This window comes from Urocampus carinirostris, chromosome 19 (genome assembly GCF_059441175.1).
Source record: "Urocampus carinirostris isolate Australia breed hairy pipefish chromosome 19, RoL_Ucar_1.0, whole genome shotgun sequence".
NCBI lineage: Eukaryota > Metazoa > Chordata > Actinopteri > Syngnathiformes > Syngnathidae > Urocampus > Urocampus carinirostris.
In genome coordinates this window covers 14,491,353-14,507,194 of record NC_142367.1, presented here as the reverse complement: position 1 = coordinate 14,507,194, position 15,842 = coordinate 14,491,353, and the positions used below count along the sequence as shown (strand labels likewise).

The window sequence follows — 15,842 nt, the reverse complement described above, 5'->3', positions numbered from 1 at the left end:
ACTGAATTAAACGAGCACACTGTATTTTTTTTTTTGTTTAAAAGTGTTTATTAAATGCTTCCAAGAGATTTGGTCCACTTGAGTATTTAATTTCCAACCAGGGAGAGAGAACAAACTCCACAAACCATAAAAACAAGAAAAAACAATGTCATGATTAAAAAAAAATACAGAACAAAACGATAGGCCTTTTTCTGTTCATCAACCCTGGTTTCTTCCTTCCTTATGATTGTAAAATTCAAATAACCCAGAAAACATTCATCCAACTAAATGAGGGCAAGTTTAAATCAAACAAAGGTAATTGAACCGACTTGGCGTGAGAAATACCCTATTTTTCTAAGATTTTGCAAATTAAAGAAAATTAAATTTTGCATATATGAACATTTAATGTAATCCAAACCTCCATTGGACAAATCAGTGCACAGGAGGTTTTTTTTTTATAAGCGGCCAAGTCACTTAAACAAAACCATACCATCTCCACCATCACTTATCTAAATTACCTTACTGGGATGCTTATGTATTATAGGTTTTCAATCATCATATACTGTATATAGTAAGCAGGGTTATACAATAAGGGTATGTATCATTTCTCAATACGTGTACTATAATCAAATAAGGCGCTATATGTAGGAGTATATAAGTGTATGTTTCCCCATTATTTTCTTTTACCGGTATTCAATATACTCATACAAGGATACATAGTTATACATTGCGATCAACAAACATTTAATCAATAGCATATAGAAGAGGAATATCCGATAGTGATAGTCATATTCATAGTACTAAAGAGTAGTAGTCGTAATAATAGGATTCCCTATGGAAGCTAAAGGGGGGGGGGGTGTCTCGGATGAGATTTCTCCAAGACAAGCCACCCCACCACCCGCAGAAGGAACATAAAAACAAAAATGAAAAAAGTAAAGTTTCCTGAAATCACTATAGTCTAGTTTAGCGATACATATCATATAGCAATACTTCGATAAGAAAGTCTATATAATCAATACAGTTGTCTGGTTATATATTTATTATGCTTGAATTCTAAGTTATTGATTATTAGTAGTAGTATAGCATTATAAGTAAATATGTTGCGTGTGTGTTTGCATTAAAGGCTTGATACATGTTTTTGCTCATAGGCACCAAAGAAAAAATATTGACACCATCAGGACCAACAAGCTGAAACATTAGAAAAAAAAGCCTCAGCAGGACTAGAGATGTGTCAATATCCTTTAACTTTCAAATTAAATACTTTATTTATTACTGATATTATTGTATTAATCTTAGTCTTCAATTGCTTCTCTTTTTAAACAAATCTGAAGGTACCACTGATCTTGTTTAGTTGAGGTTGTTTTCTTAAGACTGGGGTGGTCTTTGAGACGTTTATTCGTAAGATTTTGAAATAAGAAGTGTTTGTGTGTGCAATAGAAACAAACTCTTGTGGAGGCGGGAAGAGATGAGAATGCGGGAAAAGGCGGTTTTGTTATCAATTGATTATTTTCCCCAATTCAAAGGCGCATTTAGGAGTTACATTCAAACCGCTTTACCAATATGGCAGACACTATGACAACAAAAACATTCCTAAAAGGTCACAAGTGTACCCTTTTCCGAACAGAGCCTCGCTTTTAACACGCCATTGACTGACTGATCTAGACATCAACCATTTTTTGTTAACCCTTTTCAGTGCCATGGATGGGAAAATACATCAAACCTCTTTTTCCATTCAGTAGGGTCGCCTTCGAACAGCCCGTGGAGTTAACAATAAGGGTCAAGATTTCGGCTCCATTTTTCAGCAGAATTTCATGTGATTGCCCAAGCAAAACATCAGAACTGCGGCCAGCGCGCTCATTGTAGATTTGCTTTGTGTACTGGCAGGATTAAAAATCTAAACGAGGGGCGACTGGTCGATGTATATCCAGGGATAATCCAGAAACGGACAGAACACTTGTGTCATTATTGACGGCTTGAGATCAGTGGCTCACGTTTTGTGTTAATATGTGTGCCTGTATTGGGTTTACGTCGGCTCCCACAATGAGCAAAATGGCGATGTGACAGGCAGTCCTGTGTCTGGATGGCGGCTGGATCGTTCTTAAAGGTCATCCCCGCCAGACAGCCGCCGGCCTCCCTGAAACATTTTTTTCTCAGTCATCCCAATCGGCCACTTACTTACTTATAGATTGTAAATCATGAACCTGGCGAGTGAAGTAGGACCGGCGGCTAATCACTCACCACGCTCTCGTTGAAGTCGGCCGTTATTGTGACCGGCTTGTCCTCCGGTGGCGAGGTCACGGCCGTGCTCTCTGCGCGCCTGCTCTGATTGGTTAGCTGCAGCCACAGCTCATACATCTGCTGCATGTCTCTCACTTGAGACGGAAAACATTAAGATGAGCCATTGTCTGGTAATTGCTTCCAATTATCAGCAGAGGAGCAATTATATGAAAAAAAAAGAAATTAAAACTTCTCTATTGGTTCTACTTACAACTGTTGTTCTTCATGTACGTCCAGACGTCTCGCTCCTCCAGGCTGTGGGCAAAGGAGCAGTTGCCGATATAATGGCACTTTTTCTGCTTCATCACATGGACACACATCTGAGAAAGAAAATGACAACGTTTTACCATAACATTTCATATCATGGTTGAAATGGAATATATTTGTAGCCATACATGTGAGCACTCACATCATATTGCTGAGGATACGTGCGGGAGAAAGGCAGAGGCCGAACCACGACCCACTTCTTCTTCTCAAAAGATTTTACAAGCAGCACTCGACGTTCCTTGGTCCAACTAGCAAACAAAAACATTTTTTCGTCATCATGTTGTTTTCGGCTCCGGGGAAAATGCGGCACGTGTTAGAGCCCCACCTATGCCTTGCTTTTGCAGTGCAGTACTTGAGGTTCTTGTCAGGCTCGTTCACTTGCCCCTCCCTCCAGCATTGACCGCACACAAACTTCATTTTCAGGTTTAGGGGGCGGCAACGCCCGAGCCCACCTCCTAGGGGCCCAGCCCCCATCCCTCCTGCAGACGAGATGCCATCTCCTCCCCCCACGCTGCCCATCCCTCCGACAGGCATGCTGCTTGGGTGGGGGAAATGGATTGGCTGGGAGGCGGAAACAAGTCATAAAGCGTAAATATGTTTTACATGTTGATGCTTTCCAGGAACTCATTAAGACTACAAACCCTCTGCTGCTTCTGTGCATTCTGCTCTAATCGCTGCCAATGTCTTTTGGACTCCTGCACCATCTCTTCATGAGTAATGCCTGAAGAAAATATTGGCAATGGAATGTAAGTAAACCAAAGTATCCAGTTTTGGTTATTATTATGTATTCAGAGATATTGTTTTAATTCAGCCTCAACAGTTTACGCATGTTTATGTTACTTCTGAAAAGGTGGTGTAGGTAACTTCAAAATATTGTACTTGATTTCATCTTCTGGCTAAAATTATAGCAGCCTCTGTCAATCTTCCTGTGTTGTGCATAGACGCGCTCAAATAATCTCTTTTTCATATTTTTCTTGGGTTTGGGTCGGCATTTGGACTGTCATTTTTTTACTTTTATCCTAGAATAAATTAAAACCGTGAGCATACACATGAGCCAACTATCCTCCCCTCCAAATCCCACCACCTTCGTTCCTACAGCGTAATACGCTCCGTGGCCAGAACACAGAGGATAAAAGTAAGATAAGAGATAGGCGAGGTGTAAACACACACGCGCTGAACTACTTCATGCGAGATATCCTTAAAAAGCTTTAACTCTTGGAATTTAAAATATAGTCAAAGAAACATCATCAGTCTGAAAAAATATACAGATAAACTATAAAGCCATGCTAATTCACCAATGCATCCCTTGGGCCGTCATCAACTTATTTGAATGCCCGTAAAAATAGCTTCAGTATTAGAGGTAAGATCGGGCCAAAAAAAAGCACCCGAGCCCGACGCAGGCCCGAGGGGTATTAAACCCGACCCGGACCGAGCCAGACTAATTAACTGGATTTGCTGGCCCGGCCCGAAAGTACATATTTTATTTATAAGGAGGGGTGATTTATGATAACAAATTAAACTCTGCCTTTTGTTACAACATCTAGGCCTAAGTTAAATAAAACTGTATAAACATTTACATCTTTTATATTTCTGTGTCTGCACTGCAGATGTTACATTAAGCGACAATCTGTCATTGACGAGTTTTTTTTTTTGAGGTAGCGAAAACATTTAAGGGCGTCCGTCATTTTGACGACTTGATCATTGGGCCATAATCCACAGCAGCAGTAGTAGTACGTCCTTAAGATTTTAGCGCAGCACTTTCATTGAGGGGGTGTTGACGTGTTGTGCCCTTTTCCGACTCCTATGCAAATTCCCCCCCCCCTGATCGTATTCTATATAAAACGCTTATTAAAACAATAAAGCGAGCTAATTATAACAATTGGGAGATCCTAGTCTATATAACGCGTTTATTTAAACAATAAAGCGCGATCGTATTCTACAAATTGCGTTTTTTTAACGCGGATGAAAATGTCACCAACGTCAATGTACGCTTCCGACAAAAGCGATCGTATTCTATATAATACGCTTTAAAACAAAATAAAGCGAGCTAATTATAATAATTGGGAGATTCTAGTCTATATAACGCGTTTATTTAAACAATAAAGCGCGATCGTATTTTACAAAATGCGTTTGTTAATGCGGATGGAAAAGTCACCAACGTCACTGTACGCTATGATTTCCGCAATCACGAGTCCATATCGGGGATACCAGGCCAAAATCACGCGAATTTGCGGAGGGGAAGATTATTAAGAGGACAGCATTCACGTCACGTCACGTGCACAGAGCATGCTCTGGCTCCGTTAAAAGCAATTACAGCTCCTTCTCCGTTTTATCCAAATTATTTATTTTATAACAAGTATTCCTTGGTCTAGTATCCATACATAGTTTAAGTATATATTTTTAATGAACATATATTTATAATTATTAATTAATTAAAAAAAAAAAAAAAAAAAAGCAGGACCGAACCCGACCCGACCCGACCGTATGACTGACATTTCAGGCCCGACCCGGCCCGAAATTGCCTCGGGTTCGGGCCATAAATCTTAGGTCTATTCAGTATATCAAAGACAATGCTTAAAATCCAACCATGTGAAATATTTACCCCAGAACACACGATGCAGACAGATAAATAGAAATCAGGATTAAACATCTCTGCTTCGTTGGATGTTGCTTATTGTAAGCGGTTAGTTTCGCCACATTATTTCCGTTTACACATAAAGAGGCTCGTAACATTATTCCCAAGGTGGTAGCCAGTGCTCCCCTTTCGATTGACACCTTCTCCATGATGAGGGTTTGTTCATGCTAGTTTTATTCATGCACAAAGCGTGAAGTTACATTAAACTTCAGAGTCTTCCTCGACACATATTCCACGTGTCTCACTCCCACCTTTATAGCTTGGGCGCCCCTGGTGGGCATTATAAAAAAAAAAAAAAAAAAAAAAAAGAAGCATAAATCGGGTTGAAAGCTTAGGAAAAGTCGCGCCTTATAGTCCCAATTTCACGGTACAATATAGAATATATACTTTTAGCAGGTTATACCCTTTCTTCCTCTCAATCCTCTAGAGTGCTTTCTCAGGTCAGAAACGGTTAAACCATTTTGATCCAATTTTAGTTTTTATGGCAACACACTTTGACAGGTTTAGTGTACAGCAGTCCTCAAATTACACCTCTGATGTTTTAAGATGGTTGGTTATTTTTTTTAAAGTTTTTGGGGGGGATAGTTGCTTATCCACGACAGCATGTACCGGTGCTTTTTTATGCAAGGGCGTGCAAGAAGAATTGCCTCAAATACGAGTTAATTGTACTTTATGGGGGGGGAATAGATTATTCAACTTATAGTAACAGCAGAGAGCAGGAAGGTTGCAACATTGTTATCCTCTAGGATGAGCGTTTTTTTTTTTTTAAAGAAAAGCTTCAATCCAAGGTATAGAAACTTACCAGTATCTTGTTGAAGCACCCAACATTTGAGCTCAATAACAGAGTGCGCAAAGGAGCAGCTGTCCTCGCGTTGGCAGCCGTAGCGAACCTCATGGCGACAAACGTCGAACTGGCAAAGGGGATGGAGAGGGCGAACCTTGCTGTACCGCACGTTGGCAGACCGCACCACATGCACCAGGCACCTACAGTCAAATCGGATTAGCTTTTGTGGCAAATAACCTAATTCCAGACTTTTGAACAGCGTAAAGCTCACTTATTGTCATCAAACGGGTGTCGAGCTGTGAGGTTAGAGCACACAGCCAAATTTTCTTTGCTGCGTTTGCTTATGATGCGGGGCTTACTATCAAAACATTCCTAGGAAAAGAAGACATTCACACAAAAAAGTCATTTCATGTCAATTGTTTTAAAGGGCAAAGCGCCTTCTCACCTCACAGAGGAACATGAACATGCCCATATGAAGTTGCAGCAGCCTAGTGACACTGAGCGCACGTCTCTCCGTGCTCCCCAGAGGATCGAACAGCAGCTCTCGGCTCAGCGCACCTTTCCTCTCCTGCGTCCAAACATCAATTTCCTCCTGACAGTAGGCAAAGGTGCAGTTCTCACCGTACTGACACTCCTGTCGTTCCTGGACCTCTGCAACCACCAAACACAGAGGCAATGTTAGAGCAATTCACACTAAAGTCTGCTGTTGACACCCACATACCTTTACATAGTACAAAGGCCCCTAAGAAGTTGTTCCGAGCAGGCCGGGGACGAATCCTCTTCCAGGTGGGGTCGTCGCCGCTTTTGAGCCGACAAAGCAGGACATCCCGCTTGCATCGATGTGCTGCTTCCGGCTGATATTTGTAGTCCATCACTCGCGGTCCTGTTAGTCCGTCAAATGCATTTAAAAATGAAAAACTCACATTTGCGTAACAAATAATACTTATAGCAAAATATGTCCTGTAACCTATTCGACTGTAACAGGCGTGGCAGGCCTGACTGAACTCGTGCGTGGCAGCTAGAGGATTCCTGGATAGCATGGAGAGGTTTGTTCCAGCTGGACCATTCTGAGGAGGGGGGCGCAGGAGAGAAAATACAGATTAAAATCAGTTATAATTTGTTTACTTGGAAGGCTTTGTGTAAGAGAGCAACCAAAAAGGAAAAAAATAACACTCACAGCTTGTGCGGAACCATGGTTCCGTGTCCCAGGGATGAAGCTGTGACATACTCTTCCTCCTTTAAGACCACAAACACGAGGGTGAGAAAAAAAACTACAAATGTCACAGGCAAAAAAGGGAGTTACCAGGGAGTGTGTACTCTGATAAAGAGTCAAGCCCCCCAGTGACGACCCCAGCTTTGCCCTCTCCGTCCGTGGCTCCGCTGGAGAAGCCTCCCAGAGCGTCCTGCGCTTGGGTGGAGCCCTGGTCTCGCTGGGCCAGCGACGTGTAAGGCTCTCGTAGCGGCAAGTCGCTGATGGAGGAGCCAAAGAACGTGGGTGCAAGCTGAGGCGAAGGGCCGGGTAGGCTGGGGGAGTAAGGGGGACGCAGACCCACCGCTGTGTTGGGGAGGTTAGTCGGAATGGCGCCTGCGGGACTCTAGACGGGAGATCATCGCAAGTTAAAATAATAAACTAATGACACAAAGCAGCAGCAAGTTTTCATGCCTCTCGATATCAGTGTTTATGTAGGACATTGTAACAAAGTTATTTTCTTCTAGTTTTCAGATCACCTGGAAGTGAAGGAAGCTGAAGACTCTTGTTCACTGTCAACTACAATGACACTTTCCATGCTGATTTGATCCTAGATTTATTAAATTTCAAATAATGACAGTCTTTTTAAAGGATACCTACCTCACTGACTTTCTTGGGAATGCAATCCAAGAGGCTGTCGAGCTCGTCCTTTATGACGCTACCACATTCGTCCATTTGTTCTGATACAGGGACAGAGTACGGCATGGGTGGCTGCGACTGGCTGCCGGGGCTCTCAGAAAGGTCTGTACATGGCGTGAGGACCGAGGGGTCGTCGCTGACTGGGATGGGCGTGGCCAAAGGGGCTGGAATGCACTGTGCATTGGACAGGTCTGCTAAGGGCGAGGAAAAACATCCCATTACATAGGTGCCAGAATCATCAGATGTCTGAAAAAAATCTTAAAATGTTGCCATACCCGGGCTATTGTCACCCATGCCGTTGGAAGACAGCTAAAAAAAAGGATAATTATTAAAGTAACCAAATCCATATTGAGGTAATTTTGCCATTTTGATTTTCTCATCAATGAGCCGTGACCTGAACACACACCTCTCCCGTGGGTGGCAATGTGTCATCGAGGCTCTCTCCCTCCGTGGTTGCCAACTCAGTCTGGCTGATGTAGGCTTTGCGGCCCTTAAGGCCCAACTTACTGGCCAGATCCTGAGCCAGATCACAAACCTGTCTGTCCTAGATTTTTAAAAATCAATATAGGAATGTAAATTCATTAATAAAGATATTACACTGCAGATTTTTGGAAAATTACATTAATAACGTACATGTGGTTCAGTGAGGAGACATTTGGTGCCACACTCGTAAGCCTCCCTGAGTCGTCCCAATTCTCTCAGACAGAGTGACTTGCGGTAAAGTGCCTTTCGACTTCCTTCTGACACAAATAGCGCACTGTCGCAGTCCTGAATGCCGCGCTCAAATTCTCTCTGAGCCAAGAAACACGCATCAAAGTCAGTGTTGCATAATATATTGAAAATCAATTGCAATATGCACAGTACAAAACACACGATAATATTTTTTTTTTTTTAAAAACACTTCTATTTGCTTTTTATTGCCGGGGCAGTGGAACAAATCAAAACGGCAGGTGAAATTAACAAACAAAAGTGTAGCAGATGTTTTATTCACCATTTGGTAAAACGCAGCAGCCCTGTTGACATACAGGCCCTCCAGCAGCTTATGTGGGATGACAAGAGCCTCAGCCTGAGCATAACGGGCAACACTGATGCCTTCACCATACTGCTGGGCTGCCTGGCTGCAGTCGCCATCGCGCCGGAAAAAGAAATTGCCCTCGTCCAAGAGGTTACACACCAACTGTGTCAGAAAAGCCTGGAAGGGACGTATAACACAATGACTCAAGAAAAAAGGGGAACTTGATCATGTCAGGCAGTCAGTAAAAACAAATTACAACCAAACCTCGTAATTTTCTGGTTCTGGGAAAGGCAATGAAGACCTGTAGGCAGAAATATCAGGTCTCAATATCAAATATGTGATATTATTTTCACAGCTTTAGTTGACCTACTGGATAAAACTCATTGCCTTCTGTATTTCCTCTCTTCGCTTCACTCTATCGGAGTCCATTGCCTGAATGTGGGAGCAAATAGAAACATTCCATATTACTGAGAGTCACAATAAATTACTCTACATTAAAGCATTGTTCAAACACGGTCCCAATTCTGGTTAGCTCGGTGCATCTACGAAAAATGCAGACATTTTTACCAACAGCAATTTGGGAAAACATATCTAAAATCAAATATAACAATCGATCGGCGTGTTTTGTATTTCTAACCGTAGCATTTTTGATAGCTCGCCACGGATGTTAGCATGCTTATGCTAACTCACCTCAATCGCCGCTACCGGTTTCAGATGGCCGTCACACCATCAAAACTGACCCAAATGGTCCGCGATTGTCAAGGTAATCGAAACAAATGTTATATGGTGAAGATATTTAGAGGTGACGTCAGCGGCAACCACCGCGCTAAAGCTAACTGAGCTACAGGCTAACCAGTACACCGATGTTTCAACTTCACATTGCGAATATTTCTGTGCTATGCAATAAACGAATAATATGTACTTTTTGGGTAAAACTTAAACAGAAAGTAGTTGACGATGTCAAAGTAGCTAACTAGTCCAATTCGCAAAATGTGTTTTTTTTTTTCGGATCAACTCACCCCACAGGTAAGTTTCGAGCGTTGCGGTCTGATAACTTCACGGAGCGTATTTTTTTCACCGCGATGGCAACAACATAAAACAGGCAGCTTGCACTCGCTATACAGGCGACATTATGTGAGAATTTTGCTTTCTTGACGTCAATTTGTTGACCAAGCTCGAGTTTTTTACGATCTACAGCTGCTGCTGGCTAAATATTAGCCTACCCTATGCTAGCTGATTTGCTATTGCAAGTATGGCAACAAGTTTCGGTTAATAAGCAACCGCAAGAGGGCGACAGGGTCACATTGTGTTTGGTGCCCAAATTCTTTTTACATGTAATATTATTTTACATATTTTAAAAATATGAATCAATAATCCACATTGCCTTCTATGAAATAGGGTTTTAATGATCATAGATATTTTATGTTCAATTCTAAAGCATAGTTTTACTGATGAATGTGACGTTGTTGGGGAAATTTACCACTTATAAAAAAATATAAGTTGCAAAAAAATATACATATACATACATATATATATATTCTGTGTCATGTATCTATGTCAATAGATTACCAAGGCAAACTTGTAAGTTTAAAATACTGTACATACATTGTTATCCATGTCACGTAGGGAATGCGAAGAAAACCCGGAAGTGGCTACGTCATTTACTCAACAGCGGGCGCGCTTCTCACGCATCAGTCGGCGTCGTTTCGCGATTCTTTCAGTGGTATTTGCAATCGGTAATTAGCCCCTTTGTCCCCCACCCCTTGTAGTTATATTTTTAGAGTAATGCGTTGTAGAATATAACACAGCCTCGTGAGTTTGTTCTGTTCATTGTGCAAAGTAGCACCTGCTAGCATAGCAAACCTCATGTGCGTCATTGTTGTGACTGTTTCTGTGCTTAACGTTGACAAACGTTAGTCATTTAGTTAGAGATCCCCTTGGTGGATTTGTATGCTCAAGATGTTAGAGGCATTCCTACACGGGTGATCTAATGCTTGTTTTTTGTGGGGGGCTATGTTTCCACAGACATGGCTGCAGATGACATTGCCCAGTTGGTGAATTCTCTTTGCCAGACTCATATAGGAGATGGAGAGCTGAGCTACAAAGGCCTGGGGCTGAAACTGGACACTGTAGAATCAGGTTAGACTACCAGCCTCTGGAAAGTGATGCAAATCTCCCCGTTGTGTTAATCCTCGACAATATTTACATCTACAGTTGAAAATCTGGTCCGGGAGATCCAGGAGTACCAGGATTTAAGAGTTTTGCGCTTGGAGGGAAACACTTTAGGTGTTGATGCTGCCGTAGTCATAGCAAAGGCACTGGAAAGCAAAGATCAACTTCAGGTGCACTTTGTGAAGAAGAACTTACTCAACTGTAACTCACTGAAATACATTTTGCTTACCATCATGTCATTTATTTTCTCCAGAGATGTTACTGGAGTGACCTCTTCACGGGAAGATTACGCTCTGAAATCCCAGTGGCCCTGGTGTGACACCCCTTTTAATTTATTACGACTTCGGATGTAGTACCCTCTAGGAAAGTACATTTTAAAAATCAATTTTATGTTTCCAACAGAAATCGCTAAGCAGTGGACTAATGATTGCTGGGGTCCGTCTGACTGTGCTGGACTTGAGCGACAACGCTTTCGGACCAGATGGTGTGAAAGGGATTGATCAGCTGCTCCGGAGCACAGCCTGTTACAATTTGAGGGAGCTCCGGCTCAACAACTGCGGAATGGGCATAGGAGGAGGGAAGGTGAGCCCTGAGAAGATGAGAATTCATATGAATGCAACTCTACCCATTTTTTTTAAATCACTGTGACATGATCTGCTTAGATGCTATGAATGACAATAAAGACAATTTTAATTCTAGATCCTGGCTGAAGCGCTGCTGGAGTGCCACAGACAGTCTTCAGTGGCAGGAACTCCACTCAGACTCAAAGTATTTGTTGCTGGGAGAAACCGCTTGGAAAATGAAGGAGCCAGTGCTTTGGCGAAAGCCTTTGAGGTAAGTATCTTATAAGAATGTATCTGTGATCACTTGTTTTGAAGCTCATTCTTTTAAATCTGTCATTCCAGATGATGGGCAGTCTTGAGGAAGTCCACATGCCGCAGAACGGCATCAACCATGCGGGCGTGACTGCATTAGCCGCAGCCATGCAGCACAACACAGAACTCCGTGTGCTCAACCTCAATGACAACACATTTACAAAGAGGGGAACGCTGTCCATGGCTCAGGTCAGCCCTCTCTACAGGAACGCAAACATGTCAGTGTTTACAAACCCTGTTATTCCCCACAGGCTCTGGGTCATCTGAGGAACATGCAAGTGATCAATTTTGGGGACTGCTTGGTCCGTTGCGAGGGTGCCATCGCACTGGCGGCGGTGCTCAGAGATGGATTGCCAGTCCTCAAGGTCATGATAACAAATTTAGGACTTGTGTGTTCGGTTGAGATTATTTGAAAGGCAGCGAATGTTTTAGTCTTATATTGATGAGTGTTTCTCAACATTTTCTTAACCGTGGCACACCTTTTTAAAATTGATTTTATATATAATCACTACACACCCAGAAAAATGTAATTCTTGGCTCTAGTTTAATTTTCAACCATTATTTTTCATGATAAGTTGTAATTTATTTTATAAATATAAAAAACATAACGTAAAAAAAAAACAATATTTCTGGTGGTAATTAACAGCCTGATGAGTAAAATAAAAAAGGGAAATTACAAATGTGTGCACGGAACGCCCAGAAGGGCGCGTCAAAGACAACCTAATGGCAACACTGCTTAGTAAAACTGGACTTTTAAACATTAGTGCACGTGTTTTCTGGGCAGTAGTGATGCATCAAGTCATCTCTTGAAGGCACCAGATCAGGATGTGGATATTTGCTCTCTCTGTATTTTGCTAAAATAATTATCAATCAAACAAGGTCTAAATAGTGTGCCACGGTACACTGGTTGAGAAACTTTTTGTGGTGTTGTGCATACAGGAGCTGAATCTGTCATATGGTGAGATCACAGGGGCAGCAGCCCTTGTGGTGGCACAGGCTCTGATTGACAAGCCTCACATGGAGAAAGTGGACCTGAACGGTAGACATGCCGACCACTAAACAACTACAAAATAAGGGTAATTGAATTTGCTTTCCATTGGCCGTATTAGGCAACTGCCTTGGAGAAGAGGGCTGCGAGGCGCTAAGGGAAGCAATGGAGGGCCAGGACAAAGGAGACAAGCTTGCCTCTCTCAGGTAAAGTTGAAATCTTTGAAACACGCTTTTAATGAAACAATTTCTTTCTAACGGTTGTGCTATGTAGTGATGATGAGGGAGAAGCTGGTGAAGAGGATGATGAAGATGATGGTGACGATGACGACACAGACGAAGAAGACTTTGGTATAGAAAACGAGAGGACAGCCGATGAAGAGAAATCCAAATGTCCTGTAAGATTAGCAACTATATCGTTATCAACCAGTTTTCACACATTGGTTTACATTGGGTCAAAATGTTTTGTGTGGTACCTAGGAAGATGCCATTTCTTTTCTTGACTGCCCCTCTGCTGAGAAGCTTCTAGAACTGGGAGAGATGAGGAGACATCTGCTTCCAGAGGTGTTGAGAATGTCCGACGTCAATATGGAATCTTTTGTGCACAGTTGATCATCTTTTTATCTCACAAGGTGAACATTTTGGATGCCCACAAGGCCATAGAGGTCCTTCTCAAAGTGGCTTCTTTGTACAGCGAAGAACCAGTGAAAAAGGCTGCTGTGCAGGAAACCTTTGGTAATTAAAATAGGATTTTGTAAGTCAAGCAGGTAATGTTTTTTTGTAGATGTAATCACAAGTGTATCTCCATCTCACAGACATGCTGTTGAGGAAGCTTCTGTCAGATTGCACTCTCAAGGTGTACGTCACTCTTTCAACTCTGCTGGTCCTCATTGGAGTCCTCAAGGTATGACTGTACTGCAAAGAAAAAATAACCAAAAACAAGTAAAAAAAATAATTAACATATACATTGTTTCCTATTTTTGTGTGTTTAAAAAAAGAAAATACTGAATAGTACTATTTGGAGGCATATTGAAGTATAAGAATAAGAAAAACATATGGAAAATATTGTTAATTAAGAAATGTTTATTACTCTTTCGCTCTCTCTTGCTATGTATAATATCGTATATTTTTTTGTTACTAAATAAGAAAATGCTGAATGATACATTTTTGGGGGCAATATTGAAATACAGGCCAAGAAAAACAAATAAAGTATTGCTTGAAGTATTGTTAAATAAGTAAAATAATTTACAAATTTTTAGCCATAAGTAGTCTGCAAAGAGAACATTTTTGGGGTGTTAAATAAGAAAATTCTGAATAATACAAGATTTTAGGGTGTATTCAATTTATAAACATAACAATTAATACTTAACATATTGCAGTATAACACAAATACTTTAAAGGTTTTTTTTGTTCTTAAATTGAGCAAAATGTTTTATGTTTATTTTTCTAAGAACTTTATAAAAAATACAATCTGAAGTAATCCTTAAAATTATATTGTCATTTTGCTTTATTTTAGCAGGGGAACCTTTTATAGTACATTTAAAGCAATAGCAAGAAAAAAATATAAAAATAATACAGTCAAGAAAGATGATAAACACTTGTGGCATGTATTCTTTATTTTACCATTAATATAAGTGAAATCATTTTTTTTCTGGGAGCTCTAACTAATGAACTTATCATACTATGAAATTAAATAATAAATGATACATAAAATCGGGTAAATGCTTTGCAAATGTGGCATTTTTAATAATGTATTTTTCACCGGTTCCGCCGGTATTTTTTTAGGGCGAAGGCAAGAGGAAAAAATCACCGCTAACACCAGGCCTGCTTCTTTGCTTGGAGCATGCGGTCCAGCAGGAATATTTTACAGAGCACCATGCTTCACTCCTTCACACCATTCTGTCAAAGTAGGAAAGACACATTTGTACCGCCCTGTGGCATACTTGTTTATACATGGGGTTCTCCTTTCTGAGCAGGAACCGCAAGGCCCTCAAGTCCTGCAGCAGCAACGTGGACAGGTTGAGTTCCGCGCTTGAGAAGAAATGCCTCCACTAAGGATACACACTGCAATGTGCTGGAATAAATTTTCTCTAAAATAGAGGCTTCCTACAACCAGTGATTGTAAGCAATATTTATATTTGTATAATGTTGTTTAGAATCTCTTTTTTTAAATAGACTTATTAATGCTTGGAGGTTTCTATTTTTATAGAGAAAATAGGACCGCAAACCACGATTGTTTTTGAGGGGATAAACGTTTACAGTAACTGGGGCAGCTTTTTGTTTTAAAACCTGCACTTTTATGCTGCTTTAAAATAATCATTCAGACACTTACTACTCTTAATAATGTCATGTTAATCCAGGGACTTGATTAACAGAATTTTGTTGGAAGAAGGACATGCTTTGAATGTAGCATTTATCATGATCGTGTGTCAAATATACTGCCATGACAGAAATAACATTTTGTTGCATATTTTTTGTCTATATAAACTGCCGTGACAGTACAAGTGTGTAATAGAATTGGCTCTTTTAGAATCATGCTGTCTAAATACATCCTAAAGGCAAACAAAAGGCTGATTGGATAAGGCCAAACAAAATGAAAATGCATTTCAACAATCAGATTAGTTGTTATATCAAAGGGACAATTGATATTTTTTGTATAAAAAAAACGTATGTTCCTCTTTTGAGTCTTGTGTACAATTTCACAATTACCTCATGTACTTCAACCACTGAGCATTTAAAAGGAAAAAAAATGAATATTTTGTAAGTGTTTGAAACATGTTGACTTTTACTGAAATATCGCAAATAAAAAATTATCAATAAAAAAGACCTGACTTTCCTTTTTTCCCGCTTGTGGCATAATTGCTATTCACCTCAGTTTGCCACCATCGGTTTATACAGTATATTTGGGCAGAATGTTAAGAGAGATTATGTGCAAGTCTGAGTATGTTTGGAGTGGGCGTGCT

The 15,842-nt window shown here is 40.8% G+C and overlaps 2 protein-coding genes across 7 annotated transcripts; one reads left to right on the top strand and one right to left on the bottom strand.

Annotated features, from left to right (window-relative positions):
- Positions 1-31: 31 nt before the first annotated feature.
- Positions 32-10,112, bottom strand: zc3h7bb (zinc finger CCCH-type containing 7Bb). 2 transcript variants are annotated; one of them, XM_088323201.1, is made up of 21 exons: positions 9,865-10,112; positions 9,216-9,277; positions 9,110-9,146; positions 8,822-9,022; positions 8,464-8,622; positions 8,237-8,374; positions 8,106-8,139; positions 7,792-8,024; positions 7,246-7,537; positions 7,120-7,178; positions 6,910-7,009; positions 6,664-6,825; positions 6,388-6,593; positions 6,214-6,314; positions 5,961-6,142; positions 3,165-3,244; positions 2,849-3,084; positions 2,666-2,771; positions 2,468-2,576; positions 2,218-2,351; positions 32-2,113 (listed from the first exon to the last, which is right to left on the bottom strand). In XM_088323201.1, the coding sequence occupies exons 2-21, from the start codon at positions 9,272-9,274 to the stop codon at positions 2,078-2,080; spliced, it is 2,664 nt and encodes an 887-aa protein (XP_088179327.1). In that variant the 5' UTR covers positions 9,275-9,277; positions 9,865-10,112; the 3' UTR covers positions 32-2,077. The 2 variants fall into 2 exon arrangements, with proteins under 2 accessions (XP_088179327.1, XP_088179328.1); XM_088323202.1 differs by having other exon boundaries at positions 7,792-8,021.
- rangap1b (Ran GTPase activating protein 1b) lies at positions 9,452-15,705 on the top strand. Of its 5 annotated transcripts, none has more exons than XM_088323205.1 (16): positions 9,452-9,608; positions 10,871-10,984; positions 11,060-11,187; positions 11,271-11,330; positions 11,420-11,599; positions 11,717-11,851; positions 11,923-12,081; positions 12,144-12,257; positions 12,832-12,931; positions 13,002-13,086; positions 13,154-13,277; positions 13,360-13,443; positions 13,512-13,614; positions 13,695-13,783; positions 14,665-14,786; positions 14,856-15,705. In XM_088323205.1, exons 1-16 carry the CDS (start codon positions 9,518-9,520, stop codon positions 14,932-14,934), a joined length of 1,767 nt encoding a protein of 588 aa, XP_088179331.1. In that variant the 5' UTR covers positions 9,452-9,517; the 3' UTR covers positions 14,935-15,705. The 5 variants fall into 5 exon arrangements, with proteins under 5 accessions (XP_088179331.1, XP_088179334.1, XP_088179332.1 ...); XM_088323208.1 differs by lacking the exon at positions 9,452-9,608 and adding an exon at positions 9,707-9,871; XM_088323206.1 differs by lacking the exon at positions 9,452-9,608 and adding an exon at positions 10,472-10,581.
- Positions 15,706-15,842: the final 137 nt, after the last annotated feature.

Coding starts and splice junctions, on each gene's coding strand:
- zc3h7bb (XM_088323201.1), bottom strand. CDS start 9,274: ATGGACTCCGATAGAGTGAAGCGAAGAGAGGAAATACAGAAGGCAATG. Junction 9,147..9,215: donor AAGGCAATGAGTTTTATCCA/GTAGGTCAACTA, acceptor TTCTGCCTACAG/GTCTTCATTGCCTTTCCCAG. Junction 7,010..7,119: donor ACCATGGTTCCGCACAAGCT/GTGAGTGTTATT, acceptor CCCCCTCCTCAG/AATGGTCCAGCTGGAACAAA.
- rangap1b (XM_088323205.1), top strand. CDS start 9,518: ATGCTTATGCTAACTCACCTCAATCGCCGCTACCGGTTTCAGATGGCC. Junction 10,985..11,059: donor ACTGGACACTGTAGAATCAG/GTTAGACTACCA, acceptor TTACATCTACAG/TTGAAAATCTGGTCCGGGAG. Junction 13,087..13,153: donor GACAAGCTTGCCTCTCTCAG/GTAAAGTTGAAA, acceptor TGTGCTATGTAG/TGATGATGAGGGAGAAGCTG.